At 34.3% G+C, this 13,263-nt stretch overlaps 2 protein-coding genes across 4 annotated transcripts in view; one reads left to right on the top strand and one right to left on the bottom strand.

Moving 5' to 3' along the window:
• Window positions 1-13,263, top strand: part of LOC112042903 (E3 ubiquitin-protein ligase highwire) — a 143,982-nt gene that overhangs the window by 47,673 nt on the left and 83,046 nt on the right. The gene's annotated exons all lie outside the window — the stretch shown is intronic.
• The window catches only part of LOC112042904 (uncharacterized), a 31,319-nt gene continuing 27,164 nt past the window's right edge, over window positions 9,109-13,263 (bottom strand). The window contains exons 3-5 of the mRNA XM_024078108.2: window positions 12,994-13,166; window positions 12,385-12,677; window positions 9,109-12,092 (exon numbers count right to left, since the gene is read on the bottom strand). Coding sequence (XP_023933876.2) covers window positions 10,514-12,092; window positions 12,385-12,677; window positions 12,994-13,166 — 2,045 coding nt within the window. The 3' untranslated portion in view covers window positions 9,109-10,513. The remainder of the gene's footprint in view (window positions 12,093-12,384; window positions 12,678-12,993; window positions 13,167-13,263) is intronic.

Below are 13,263 nucleotides of genomic sequence, written 5' to 3'. Positions count from 1 at the left end.
TATATACTATATTAAGTGAATAGAAAGCTTTCAGGTTTAGATGTGGAATACAAGAGTTATACATATATATTTTTTATATATTTTTAATCTACGTACGTGAAGTGAATTTTTCAATACACTATATTGAAATGAACGTGAACTTTTATTAAAATTTATAATTTGGAAATGAAGTACCTAGAGCTATTTTTTATATAAAATAAGAAGAAGAAATACATAAAATTAGTTACAATAAATATTGTAAACTATAACTGGAATGACACATTACATATACACACATACAGTGATTATTGAATGTCAACATTGACAATAACGTAAATTAAAATAATTCTTAGTTACGTTTACCCTTAATATCTTAAATGTGCTATTTAGGAAATCTATATGAGCCCTAATATTTTATAATTACAATTATAAGTAACATCGTTCGGAACTATATTCACGTAACCATAATATATTATAGATTCATACTACAATATTATAACGGCCTTATCATACTAGCGGATTGCCAGCGGTTGCAAAGCGGATCGGAGGTGCAGCGGAGTGAATGCGTCGCGAACACGTCGCGGCTGTGAAGCGAAGACGTCACGGGGGCGGATTCACAACGTTTCCATCGCGGTTTTGTAGCGGATTAACAACGTACAGTACATTCAGTAACAAAATGGATTTTGACGAGGAAACGCTGCTGTTTTATTTATTAAAAAAAAAAACTAAAATCTGACTAAAAAACTATTGTTTATATTGTTTGTATTTTTCTTTCCAAACTAACAATTCATCGCAGGTTAATTTTTCGTTGACTAGTTCATATTTTTAGTTCGATACGATGATGGGTCTAAGATTTATAAAGATTGTAAATTTTGCGTAGGATTTCGATTAGTCGATCATACATCGACGAAAGCCAAAAAAGTCGTACAAATACGATTTAAGTCGTATGTTTGACAACACTGGTACGGACTGGCGTTTGTACGAGACAGTGCCATACTGTGCGTCCGCAATAAATTCGCTGCGTATGCGCGATGTGTCCGTTGCAAGCCCGCTCCGCTTTAAAAACGCTTGCAATCCGCTAGTGTGATAGCTCTTTTAGGTTTATTTTGTTTATTTACAAAGTTTACTCAAGTTTGCTTCAAGTTCAATTTCATGAAAGCAAAGGTATTGTAGAAAGTCGGTGCCAGGACAATACCAACAAAACAATAAATCATGATATTAGCTTTGTGCAAGAAAGAAATCTCGAGTGTTTGCCTACCGACAAATCAATTATTAAAAGTAATAGCAATATAGATAATAAAATATTATATAAATATATAAAACTAGCTGACGCCCGCGACTTCGTCCGCGTGAAACTCGATGTAAACTTTCAACTACCCCTATCCTACCCCTACCCTACCCCTAGCCTACCCTACCTACCCTACTTTTCTGGTTCATTTTTTACACCTTGTGTCCGAAAAACCCAAATATCTTACGGAACCCTATTTTTTTTCCAAAATAAAATTTAGCCTATGTTACTTGTGGATAATGTAGCTTTCGAATGGTGAAAGAATTTTTAAAATCTGTCCAGTAGTTTTTGAGCCTATTCATTACAATCAATCAAACAAACAAACAAACATACAAACAAAGTTTTCCTCTTTATAATATTAGTATAGATATATAATATATAAAATATTGACATTCGGCCAGGAATAATAGATGCAGTATATACAGTGGCGTGCATTTCATACATATTATGCATTAAAGTACCGCATACTAAGAGTTCTTTTCTTCATGCTCATTAAATTTCAATTAAAGATTTTTCCCAGTTTGGTTAATTTTTCTTACTAGTGCATACCCTGATCTTTATGTATGCCACTGAGTATATAGTCCATACTAATTATAAATATGAACATGTGTGTGTCTGTCTGTTTGTTTGTCCGTCTTTTACGGCAAAACGGAGCGACGAATTGACGTGATTTTTAAGTAGAAAGAATGGAGAGTGTCATAGGCTAATTTTAGTATCTTTTCCCTAAAATGGCGGGTGGAAGTATGTATGGAGCATTTGTAGGGGTAAGGTACGAATATTACCCTACCCCTATCCTATCCTACGAGTAGGGTAGGGGTAGGGGAAGATTAGTGGTAGGTTACGGGTAGGGTAGGGTTAGGGGTAGAAGCGCACATAAGTCAAAGCAAAGCTTGACCGGGTCCGCTAGTATTGTCTAAAGTTCGGGTTCAATGAATCACTTATTCACCTAGTCAAGAAATAATCAAAAGAACAAAAGAAGCATTGTACCTAGGATGCAAATCTTGACAAGTATTTTTATATCTTAATATTATAGTCCAAGATCCCAGAGCGATCTGACATAACTTATTTTCAAATAGATTAAACCTTAGGTTCTCAGTAGTGTCTCATGCGCTTTGAATACCTGTGAGTTTATGGAGCTCGCCGTGGCGCACCTAGCCAGGTAGTAGGTGAGACAGGTAACTAAAAATAAGAGTAACTTAACTTAAATTTTTATGGCTGATTTGTGTATATGTTTTATAGAATATTATTCTAAAGTAGCATCGTAAGTGTCAGACACTTTTCATGGACCAAAACTTTGGTCAGACGCTTTAAAGTTAAAAAAAATAAATCAATTTTATTTATTTTTACATGTCTGACTTTTGAATATGTTATTAAGGTAACTGTTATTAAGTTATATTTCATTGGTCAGACAAATTTTAATGACCCAACAACCCCTAAACATAAAAATTATCAGCCGGGAATACTAGTGTCCTAGAACCTAAGGTTTTATCTATTTGAAAATAAGTTATGTCAGATCGCTCTGGGATCTTACTCTATTATATTATATTATACTAGCGGACGACCGCGACTTCGTACGCGTGATAACTTTCAAGCCCTATTTTATATATTCCGCTAATTTTACATCTACAAATGTACCTTGAAAACTAAGAATATTTCCATACAAATTTCTCTACCCCTAGACCCTTTTTTACCCCTTTTTAATTTTATTTTTGCGACAATAAGTATCCTATACCCATCTTCGTAGTACGGCATCAAATTGAGCCAAGTTTCGTTGGTTTCGTTGAATTCATTTAGTAGTTTCAGCGTGATGCCCGGTAATAAAAAAGACGAACTGTCAGACAGACAGACAAAAAATAACAAAATAGTAGATTGTTATACAAGGGGCTAAAAAGACCCATTGTATACGAGGTATTTTTAGGGCCCGAAACGTAAGGCGAGGGCCGCTAAATAGAAACCGAGTTTATAATGGGTTGTTACACTCTGCTTTTCACTACGATTGCGAGAAAATAAAATAGTTTAGTACAATATTTAATGATTTATTTTAATTGAACATTAAATGTACAAAGTCTACAATTTTGGATATTAAGGGAGATGCTTTTACCCGGTAACATAATTTCCGACTACTGTGATGATGAATAATGAGTATGTGAGGTAAACGTGGGAGATAATAGTTTAAAAAACTCCTTTCGTAAGTGAATCCATTCTTTGTTGTTTTCTCCACTTTACCTAAAGCAAATGCGTCTCGACATTGATGATAACAGATTGGAAATTTCATCCATATAATTTACGCTTATCAACACATTCAGCAATTCATTTATATAGAAGATATTGTAAGAGGTAAAGTTTATGTGGTTGTAGGGGGTAATCTCTGGATCTACAGTACCGATTTTGAAAATTGTTTCATCGATAGAAAGCTACGTTATTTGCGAGTGTCATAGGCAATTTTACTCCGTGTTCTTTCAGGGACAGGAACTTTGTGGGTGAAACCGCAAGGCGTCTTTTAGCGGCATTATTACGTCTTTTAGAAATTTTGTATTATCTACGAAACTATATGACTATTAAAATACTGTAATAGGCAAATATTCTCTATAATATTCTCTTGATTATTAAGTAATTCAATTCAGGGAATCAATGATAAAAATCTTAAAAAATCAAAATTCATTTATTTCAAGGCAATTTCAATTAGTTTACAACCACTTTTGAAAATTCAAGGTTGACTATTTGTGAAACTCTACCACCAGTTCTTCTAAACTATGTTTGGTCACCGCATGCGGCACTATAAATTATTTAGTTATAGTTTTATATAGATATTGTGATACTTGTTTTTAAACCGAGTTCATAAAAAAGGAGGAGGTTCTAAATTCGACGAGTATGTTTTTTTATGTTTGTACCGCAAAACTTCGTTATTTCTTAACCAATTTTAAAATTCGTTTTTTTGTTTGAAAGAGTATACTTCCTGATTGGTCCCATTTAATTTTCATCAAAATCAAATGCTAGGACACACTAATAACAGAACAATAAAATCTTTTTAACAAAAAAATTGAACCGACTTCAAAATCACAAAAATAAACTAAAAAGCGAATAATAACATCGTATTTTCTACCTTCTGGTAAATTTGAAGGCGGTGCCAAAATAGTGATGCTCGTGACAGACATGGCGAAACTATAAGGGTTCTTTGTGGAATACGGAACGCTAAAAAACTCGGTGCACTAGTAAAAAAACCGGTGAACTCAAGAAGAACTTGTGATAAAATGAACCGGTGGTAAAATCTTTACAAATAGTCAACTGGCGTTTCAAAAGTGCTTGTAAACTGAACCTACTTGAAATAAATGATTTTGACTCACCAGTTGCTCTTTTTACCCGACTTGGCAAAAAAGTTATATGTTTTTTTTCGCTCGATCTTGTTTGTTACTATGTAATATTAGATTTTTATGATTTAGAGCCTCAATAGCTCAACGGTAAGAGCGGTCGGACTCATCTCCGAGGGGTCCCCGCCCCGTTGGTCCGACTAGTTGGAGGAGAATAGGAATATCAGTCATATTTAACAGATATGGCAAACATTCTTTAAAAAAAAGAAGAAAAAAATCTTTATTACCTCATTTTTAAAACCGCTTTACAGATTAACGTATTTAAGATATCGTTATCAATTCTTGATAACCTAAGTGTTCTTAGTTAGGTGAAATGACAAAAAAATTAAAACGACAACAGTGAGATGAGGCTTTATAAACTTGAGATTAAAAATAATATATTTTTGAATATTGCAATATGGGTATCAAATGTACGACCTCATCGCGATGATTTTAAAATAATATAACATGACCATGTTAAAAAAAATTACAAGTAGAAAAACTTTATTAAAAATTATACAATATATATCATAATGATTAAGCCTTAACCACCTAGCACCTATTTTTGTCCTTTAACCACCTACGTGCGGTCACAGAGACCGCTAATAAATTATTGCGATTATTTTGGGATCTAAGATAGGAAATAAAAGTTCAGTTAAATAAAAGACATGTCTATACTTCATTGCTTTCTTTAAACGTTACAAATTAGCAAAAGTAATATAAAAGTTTTACAAAAATGGAATAATATCTATGAAATAAGGAAAATGGCACCAAAAATAACTATACTAAGAAAATGAGATCTTTATTCTAAAATGCTTAAATTTTTTACTTTTTTTTCTTATTTCTAAGAATTTGAATAAACTAAAAATAAAATCAAATAAAAAAAAACTAAACAAAAAATAAAATATTAAACAAATTTGCAAAGCCTCATCTTTTACATTTTTTCGCGGCCGTTTTTGCGAATATTCCAAATAAAAGGGGAATATTCTTCCGACGAGTCGCTTTCCTCTGGAGACCTGGATATAGATTGTGACCTTCAAGAGGTTGTTGGTGCCGGCATGCTATTGTCGTCACCCTCGATTTCAGATTCAGATTCACACTCTTCAGCCTGCTCTTGATCAACGCTTACATCACTTTCGACGTCGCTGCAATCCTCGCCAGAAATGTCATCTTCGTCCGAGATCTCTTGCTCAAGCCATCTTTCAATATTGTCGCCATTCTTACTAATTATGACGTTAAAACAGTAATAATAAATAATTATAACAAAAAGTCAATCAACCACCATCACGTCACACAGCCACCTACGTGCGGTCACGGAGACCGCTGGCGAATTTATTTTACTTACCCTGGCCAAACGAGCCCACGTACACACTCGCCGAGCGCTAGCGCGACACAGAATGGTGTGTAGAAAAGGTACATGAGCGCGCTTTACTCACACGCAGAAAAATTTGATTTTGAAAAATCGTTGCGGTCTCTGAGACCGCAGGTAGGTGGTTAAGGGTTAACTAAAGCCGATTAAATCATAAACTTTTAGGATTTAAAGACTTCTTCATCCCCGTGGTTCTTTCAGAAACGGCTTTAATGATCCTACAGGTTGGTATCGACCCCAAAAACGCTCCGATATACCTTCGGTCCATTAACCGTGGAGCTATACAGGATAATATCAAAAATTCAAGGTAGGTACTGTTCGTATATCTATATAGGCTTGCGCTTGACTACAATCACGTCAAATGGATACCAGTGATGTGGTCTAAATTAAGACGCGCTTATCCAGAAGATGCTTTGAAGAGCTTGAAATTATAGGTATAGTTTTCATTTTAGACAATTGTCTTCAAACGCATGCTGGATGATATACTAGTATTTGAACATATACTTACCACGACAAAACGACGATAAAGGTATATATTTCTATCCAGTTACAATGATCGTGGTTTCGACGAGACCGAAAGCTTCTGCGAGATGCGAAGTTGGCGTTGTCATGATCAACCGATCTACTGCCTTTTTTATACGGAGCAACTGCATGGGTTGGTTCATGCGACAAATTTTTTTTTTATAATAATTCCCTCGGTATGGTAGTAGAAATCATAATCCCAATCACCAGTAGCTTTGCGGCAACCCTTCGTAAAATGCTATTAAAGATTTTTTCAAGAGTCTCTAGAGTTGTAGAAGTTTTTTAGAGGGTTGCCACTAAGTTAAGGCTCTGGCGACTGGAAAATGGTATGGCGTAGAAAAAGGTACGTTTTATATATAGTTGAATTACTCAAGATTTGCAACTGAAATTTGATACCTGCCACCTTCCAAAGCGTCCAAACTTCATAATTTGTACTTATCTTAAAGTAGGAGACTCAAACAGACAAGCTTTCAACCTTCATAAAATAAGGTATGTTTAGGAACTCTTCTCAGTGCATTAATCGAAGTCTATCAGTAAAGTTTTGATTGACCCAGTAACTTCATTATGGGATGAACTAAATGGCTTTATTTTCAAATATTCAATTTGTACATTGATGTTCCTTTAAACCATAATGGAACATGATCTTTATCATACTTCTCTTCTCTCTCTCTTGAGAGGAAAATCTCTTCAAATATTACTACAAAAATAGTATTAATACTTGAATGAAAAAAATCAATTGGCAATTTCAGTTGTCAATTAAATAGTATGGAAATGGAATTACTTTGTTATACTTTTAAAAAAGTTTCTTCATCAAATATTACTACTAAAATATGTAGTATTTATGCATAAATGGAAGAAATAATATCAGTTGGTAACCTCAGTTGTTAATGAAACAGCATGAATTGAAGAAGCAATAATAATTTATTGTAAGTAAGTATTCTTATAAGCGGGGCACATAGTTCGAAGAGCCGATGGATGTTGGGATCCCAGGATGCTGGAATGGCGACCCCGCACTAAAGCGTGCAGTGTTGGTAAACCCCCCACCAGGTGGACTGACGACATCAAGCGTGTCGCCGTTGGATGCAGGCAGGATCGTGATGCTTGTGAGTCCCTTCAAAAGGCCTATGTCCTGCAGTGGACGTCCATCGGCTGATGTAATGATGATGATGATGATGATGATGATTATTCATACTGTATATTTTAATCCAGCTCGGCTGGGCCGCGTTCGGAAAACTCCGCGACATCTTTTCGTCCGAAATTCCTCAGTGCCTGAAGACGAAAGTCTTCGAACAGTGCGTGTTGCCAGTGATGACATACGGATCCGAAACCTGGTCGCTAACTATGGGCCTCATTAGAAGGCTCAAAGTCACTCAGCGGGCTATGGAGCGATCTATGCTTGGAGTTTCTCTGCGTGATCGAATCAGAAATGAGGAGATCCGCAGACAAACCAAAGTCACCGACATAGCTCAGCGAGTCGCGAAGCTGAAGTGGCAATGGGCAGGCCACATAGTTCGAAGAGCCGATGGACGTTGGGGTCCCAAGGTGTTGGAATGGCGACCCCGCACCGGAAAGCGCAGTGTTGGTCGACCCCCCACTAGGTGGACAGAGGACATCAAGCGGATTGCAGGAAACCGCTGGATGCTGGCGGCTCGAGATCGTTATGCTTGGAGGTCCATGCAAGAGGCCTATGTCCAGCAGTGGACGTCCATCGGCTGAAATGATGATGATGATGATGATATTTTAATAGAAGAACAACTTTTGTGGCTCAGCGGAAGTATTACCATTATTTTTCTCTTTACCAGTTTAGTGCAGTGTTTGGCATAATAGGCTAGTTAACACTTTCTTAAATGGTCTAAAATAGATCATTATCGTTCTGATAGATAGAAAAAAAAGTCATCATATTTTTTTGAGACGTGATTACATGAAAATTTCAAAATTTAAACATATATTTGACAGTACGAGCCAAATCGTTGTCTGTCTCGGTCTTCAATTTGACTAATTATTTTTTTAGAATATTCATTGAAGTAAGTTCTGTTGTCTAATATCTGTTATTTAATTGGGATAAGAAATAAATGATAACACATTGCACATAGTTAAATTGCAGCCGAACAGTATTAAATGGATTTTTTTTCAATCTATTTAATCTCCTTCCCTCATTGGTTTATTAAAAAATCGTACATTATGTATTTGTTAATAGAATATACCAAAAATAATTGAAAAAATAAAGGTTGCCTGCTTTTACACTGCAACTGTGGGGTTACCAGATATAAAAACTGTTATTTATAATTGTATACTGTATTTATAATTTGTTCTTCTCTAAATAATGATGAGGGTCATAATTATTTAGTCGTCTTATATGTCAAAGTAAAGCTTATTTTATGCTTAATTTAACTGTTAGGTTGCCTAGTTTTTGTATGAAAAATATGTTTGGCTGCGATTTAACTAGATAACCTATTTATAATGTGACACTATGAACATTATCTACAATTTATTTCATTGCACTAATGAACAACAGATGAGGGTATACGAGTATATTCAGGAATTCCGGATCTTAGACCACTAGTACTGACCAAAGTAAAGAATGGGTTATTAAAATAAAACAATTGATTGACAACATTTATTTTATACGTAACATCAATGGAATTAATTGTAACCTGATTTGGTTACCAAGTTAAATGTAAGCTAATAATACATCTACTGATAGTAACATTTTAATTTATAATATAAGAAAAATGCTTAAAATTGATATTAGAGTACAATATTTTTATTAATCATTAATGAATTTATGCATCTATAGTTTTGAAAAAGTTAATGATTTATTCATTAACCTAACCCAGGTGTCTTACACCTTAAAAGTATTATAAAAGAAAGACGCAGAGATTTTATAGATTGAATTAACAAAAGCAAATATTGTACTATTTTGGACAATTTTCCGTTACCTATCTTACATCTCTCTGGGACATAACTTTACACAATTTAACGGATTCATAATTAACTTATTCAAATAAAAAAAACAGTCATCAGCGTCCTTAAAGAACAATAAACTTAAACCTTATACAGATATTTTTTTAGATAAATGTATTTGTTACAAAAATAGGTTGAAAATTATTATTTGTAAATAACAATTTCGACTCTCTTTATGTGTAAATATCAGTTGTATCTAACCAAATGCGGACTTTAAGTATACGGTCGATTCCACAGAAGTTTTCGAAAAACGGGTCTTTATTATTATTATTTACCAAAATATATGATTTTTATTATAAAAATATTTCATTGTACTACATTACTGTCTAGCTTTTGTTCGGTATGTGTTTCACTGTTACTTACAGAAAAACCATGTATGCCAATTGCTAAGTATATCTGCAGAACGGACAAAGTGAAACGCATACGAGACAAACAAACTTACATTCTGTTAAAAAAGAAATGTCCCGAAACTACCCTAAACCTGCTCACTAACCTTTGAGGACAACGAAGTTACTTTTATTTAACGTGATTGGGAGAGACATATTGTTCAATACATAATTATCTATAGTAACTTATATTATTTCGGTAACTAAAATTTGGTATCAAGACAGGTTAGATTAAAATTTCCTTAAACGATAAAGAAAATGACAATCATATTATTTTGCTACTGTAATTGTTAGTGCGAATCGATGCTTAATTTCTAATATCAATAATTATAGCTAATACAGATATTGAATCAACTACAAATAAAGCAGAACAACACTATCTAATCTTACACATACTTTAAAATAAATAGTTCTTTTAAATAATTGTATTAAAAAAACTAATAGTAAATAGTAAATAAATATCACAGCAAAATAACGTTAAGCAAACGTCGCGTATATCCCTTTCACGAGAAGGGCTTTATCCTGTAACACAAAAATCAAACTCGAGATCTATGTGATCAGTGACCAGAAGTGCTGAAGCCGCAGCTCTTTCGCGTTTTTCGCATTTTTTTCTTTTATTGCGAGCTGATGCTGGACGAGTATCGCCCTTGGCCATTACTCATCCATGTCGAAAAGATGTACCCTCGCCAGGATCAATAGTTGGCTTTTCGGGTAGTGGTCTGTTCAACATTTTGCCAGAATTGTTAGAGGCTGTAGATTTATTCGATTTTATGGTAGACATATGCTGGGGACTAGCGATTGAACTATTTAAAGATTTAACCGAAGGTGAAGCGCTGGAGTTCATTTTCTCCCGTACTGCCCGTAAGTAAGGACCTCTTGGAATAGCTTGTTCGGCAACCACATCGGGTATGGCACCTAAAAATGTTCTTTTTTCTTTATCGCAATTTGCTATCTCGGCATATAGGTGGACTGCAAAATCTTTGGGCTCAAAGTATTCGTGAGCTAGAGCAGTTTGCCTGTTGTAAGGCGATAATGGCATTAATTTATCAAGTGATGGAGTTCGTGTCCCAACACTGATCATTTGCTTTTTATTCTTTCCTATTCTCGGAGTAGTGTTTTGAAATGGTAACTCGTAAATATTTTCTTCAATGTTAAGCAGTGTTGGAGAATTGTTATTACAATTTTCTTCAACTTTGATAAGTTCGTACAAATGTTCTATCATTTCACGGGCCTCAACATAATTCTCAGGATCCTCGAGCTTCTCCTTCAAATTTTCTAATAATTCTTTAGTAAGTTCTTCTGGCAACGTTTGAGTTGTTTTATTTTCTGTTGGTACGATCTCTTCGGTATAGTTATTAGGTATAGTTGTTTCTTGAATAACGTCCTGGATTCGAGGTTCATTTAAACGATGACGTTCTGAATATTCATTTACAGATAGTTGTGAAATAGATCTAGCGTTATCCATTCCACTATTACCTCTACAAATACACATACGGTCGCAAAGAGTGCCACATGATGAATTTGAAGATATAATGAAATTTTTTATGTTAACACAATATCCTTTGTGTCTCATCCATCGAATAAAACTAATGAACATGACAATAATAACACATCCAAAAGCGGTTACAATAACTATACCAATGACCTTTATATCTCTATTGCTTATACCATCGTCGTCCTCTTTCTTATGAGGAAACCTTGGGTTTTTAATTTCCGGCTTTGCTCCAAGTTCTTTACTTTCACATTGAATGCTTAGGTGGTCATGGCACACGTTGTCGCGAAACTTTTTAAAAAGCATATTTTGTTCAGGAACATTAAAACAACGAGCGAAAAATTCATCAACGGTACAGTAACTTTCATTTTCAAATGGTTCTCCTGACGAAGCTTTCAATCCTTTAGCTAGCCAAGTGGTTATATTACAATGACAAGGTTGTCCAAAATAGTTACTTTTATAAATTACGTTATCTGCATTAGTACTATAAGCTTGACCTATAAATCCAACACTACCAATGTTGATCGTTTCTATTTCATTATCTACAAATATTAATTCATGGATAGATCCTCCTGGAGCGATTATTGCATTGGGTGCCAGTTCATCAAATGAGTTTCGTTCTATTTGTAGTTTATTCCATGATGTTAGTTCAAAACCTCTTTCATTAAAAATGCGAAAAACGCTGTCAACAATAACGACTGCTACAACAGTGGCGTTTATAGCGCCTGTTTCGATATTTTCAAATCTGGAATAGAAAAAAAATGCAAATAAAATAACGAAAATAATTCCATAAATAATAAATGAAAAAAATAATTGAAAAAAATAAATGAAAAAAATAAATAAACTAAGTTTAATGTTCGGGTTTTTTTCTGGTTGTACTTATAGCATCTATGTCAAATCTATATGTAGTTTTTATTTAAGTCAGCCAAATCTTCGCTCTTCACGGTCATTGCGCATGAATTCTTCTCTTATTGAAATGTAAAGGGTGCAAATAACAGTTACGATAAGAACTACATATCTCAAGTTAGGGGGCGTACCTTGTATCTGATATGTTCATGTTCACAACAGCAGATTGTATGGCTTCAGAATCGAGGTTTTTTATTACGCATCCTGATAAATAAAAGTTATTTATTAGCGACTGTGAAGCAAATGATTTCCCGGAAATCCGATTAAATGTGCAATTAATAGCCATCACAATATTATATGTGTTTGCTGAAAATGCTCCTGCATGTACGGTTCCAATTACAACATCAACCATTGAAACCAAAGCGGCCGATGATTTAAAAATTTTATCCGGAAAATCTGTATTTCCTATGTTGCGAAAATTTATCTGAAATGAGAAAAAAAAAATATTTTAGTTTGAAAAAGAAAATTTAACATCTATTGATAAATTACAATTTTTCAATGGATGGTGAAATAAAATTTATTCGTCTCTACAATCGCATAGCTCTATGAATACGCAAGCCGCGCTGCAGCCTTAAACAAAACAGTGATATAAAAATAGTATTAACGCTTTTCAATTTGCACTTGGATCATGGAATTCCAAACGTTCTTCGTTCTAGACTCCAGTCTCAGAAGACGGACGAAAAATATACGAACCCTATAATTTTGAAAAAAATAAATATAACGTGAAGAAAAATACTGACCGACATTCCCGGTCCGTGTTCGCCAACATTAGCTGCTGTAGGATCTAAGGTAAACGCTGACGGTTTAAGCTTCAATTGTTCCACGTTCTCAATTATGATTGAGAGAAGCCAAGAGAATGCTTCCCCTCCCACTGTTACGGTTTGACACGCGTTGATCGATAATGATAATGGCCCTGAAATCATTAAAATTCATTAAAAACTCTTGTAAGCGTTGTATTATTTTTTAAAATAAAAATTAATACCCGTACAGTGGCGGAAATTTGTCGGTAA

The sequence above is a fragment of the Bicyclus anynana genome, chromosome Z, assembly GCF_947172395.1.
Source record: "Bicyclus anynana chromosome Z, ilBicAnyn1.1, whole genome shotgun sequence".
NCBI classification, from domain to species: domain Eukaryota; kingdom Metazoa; phylum Arthropoda; class Insecta; order Lepidoptera; family Nymphalidae; genus Bicyclus; species Bicyclus anynana.
The sequence above is the reverse complement of the archived record's forward strand: the minus strand, read 5'-3'. Positions and strand labels throughout refer to the sequence as shown.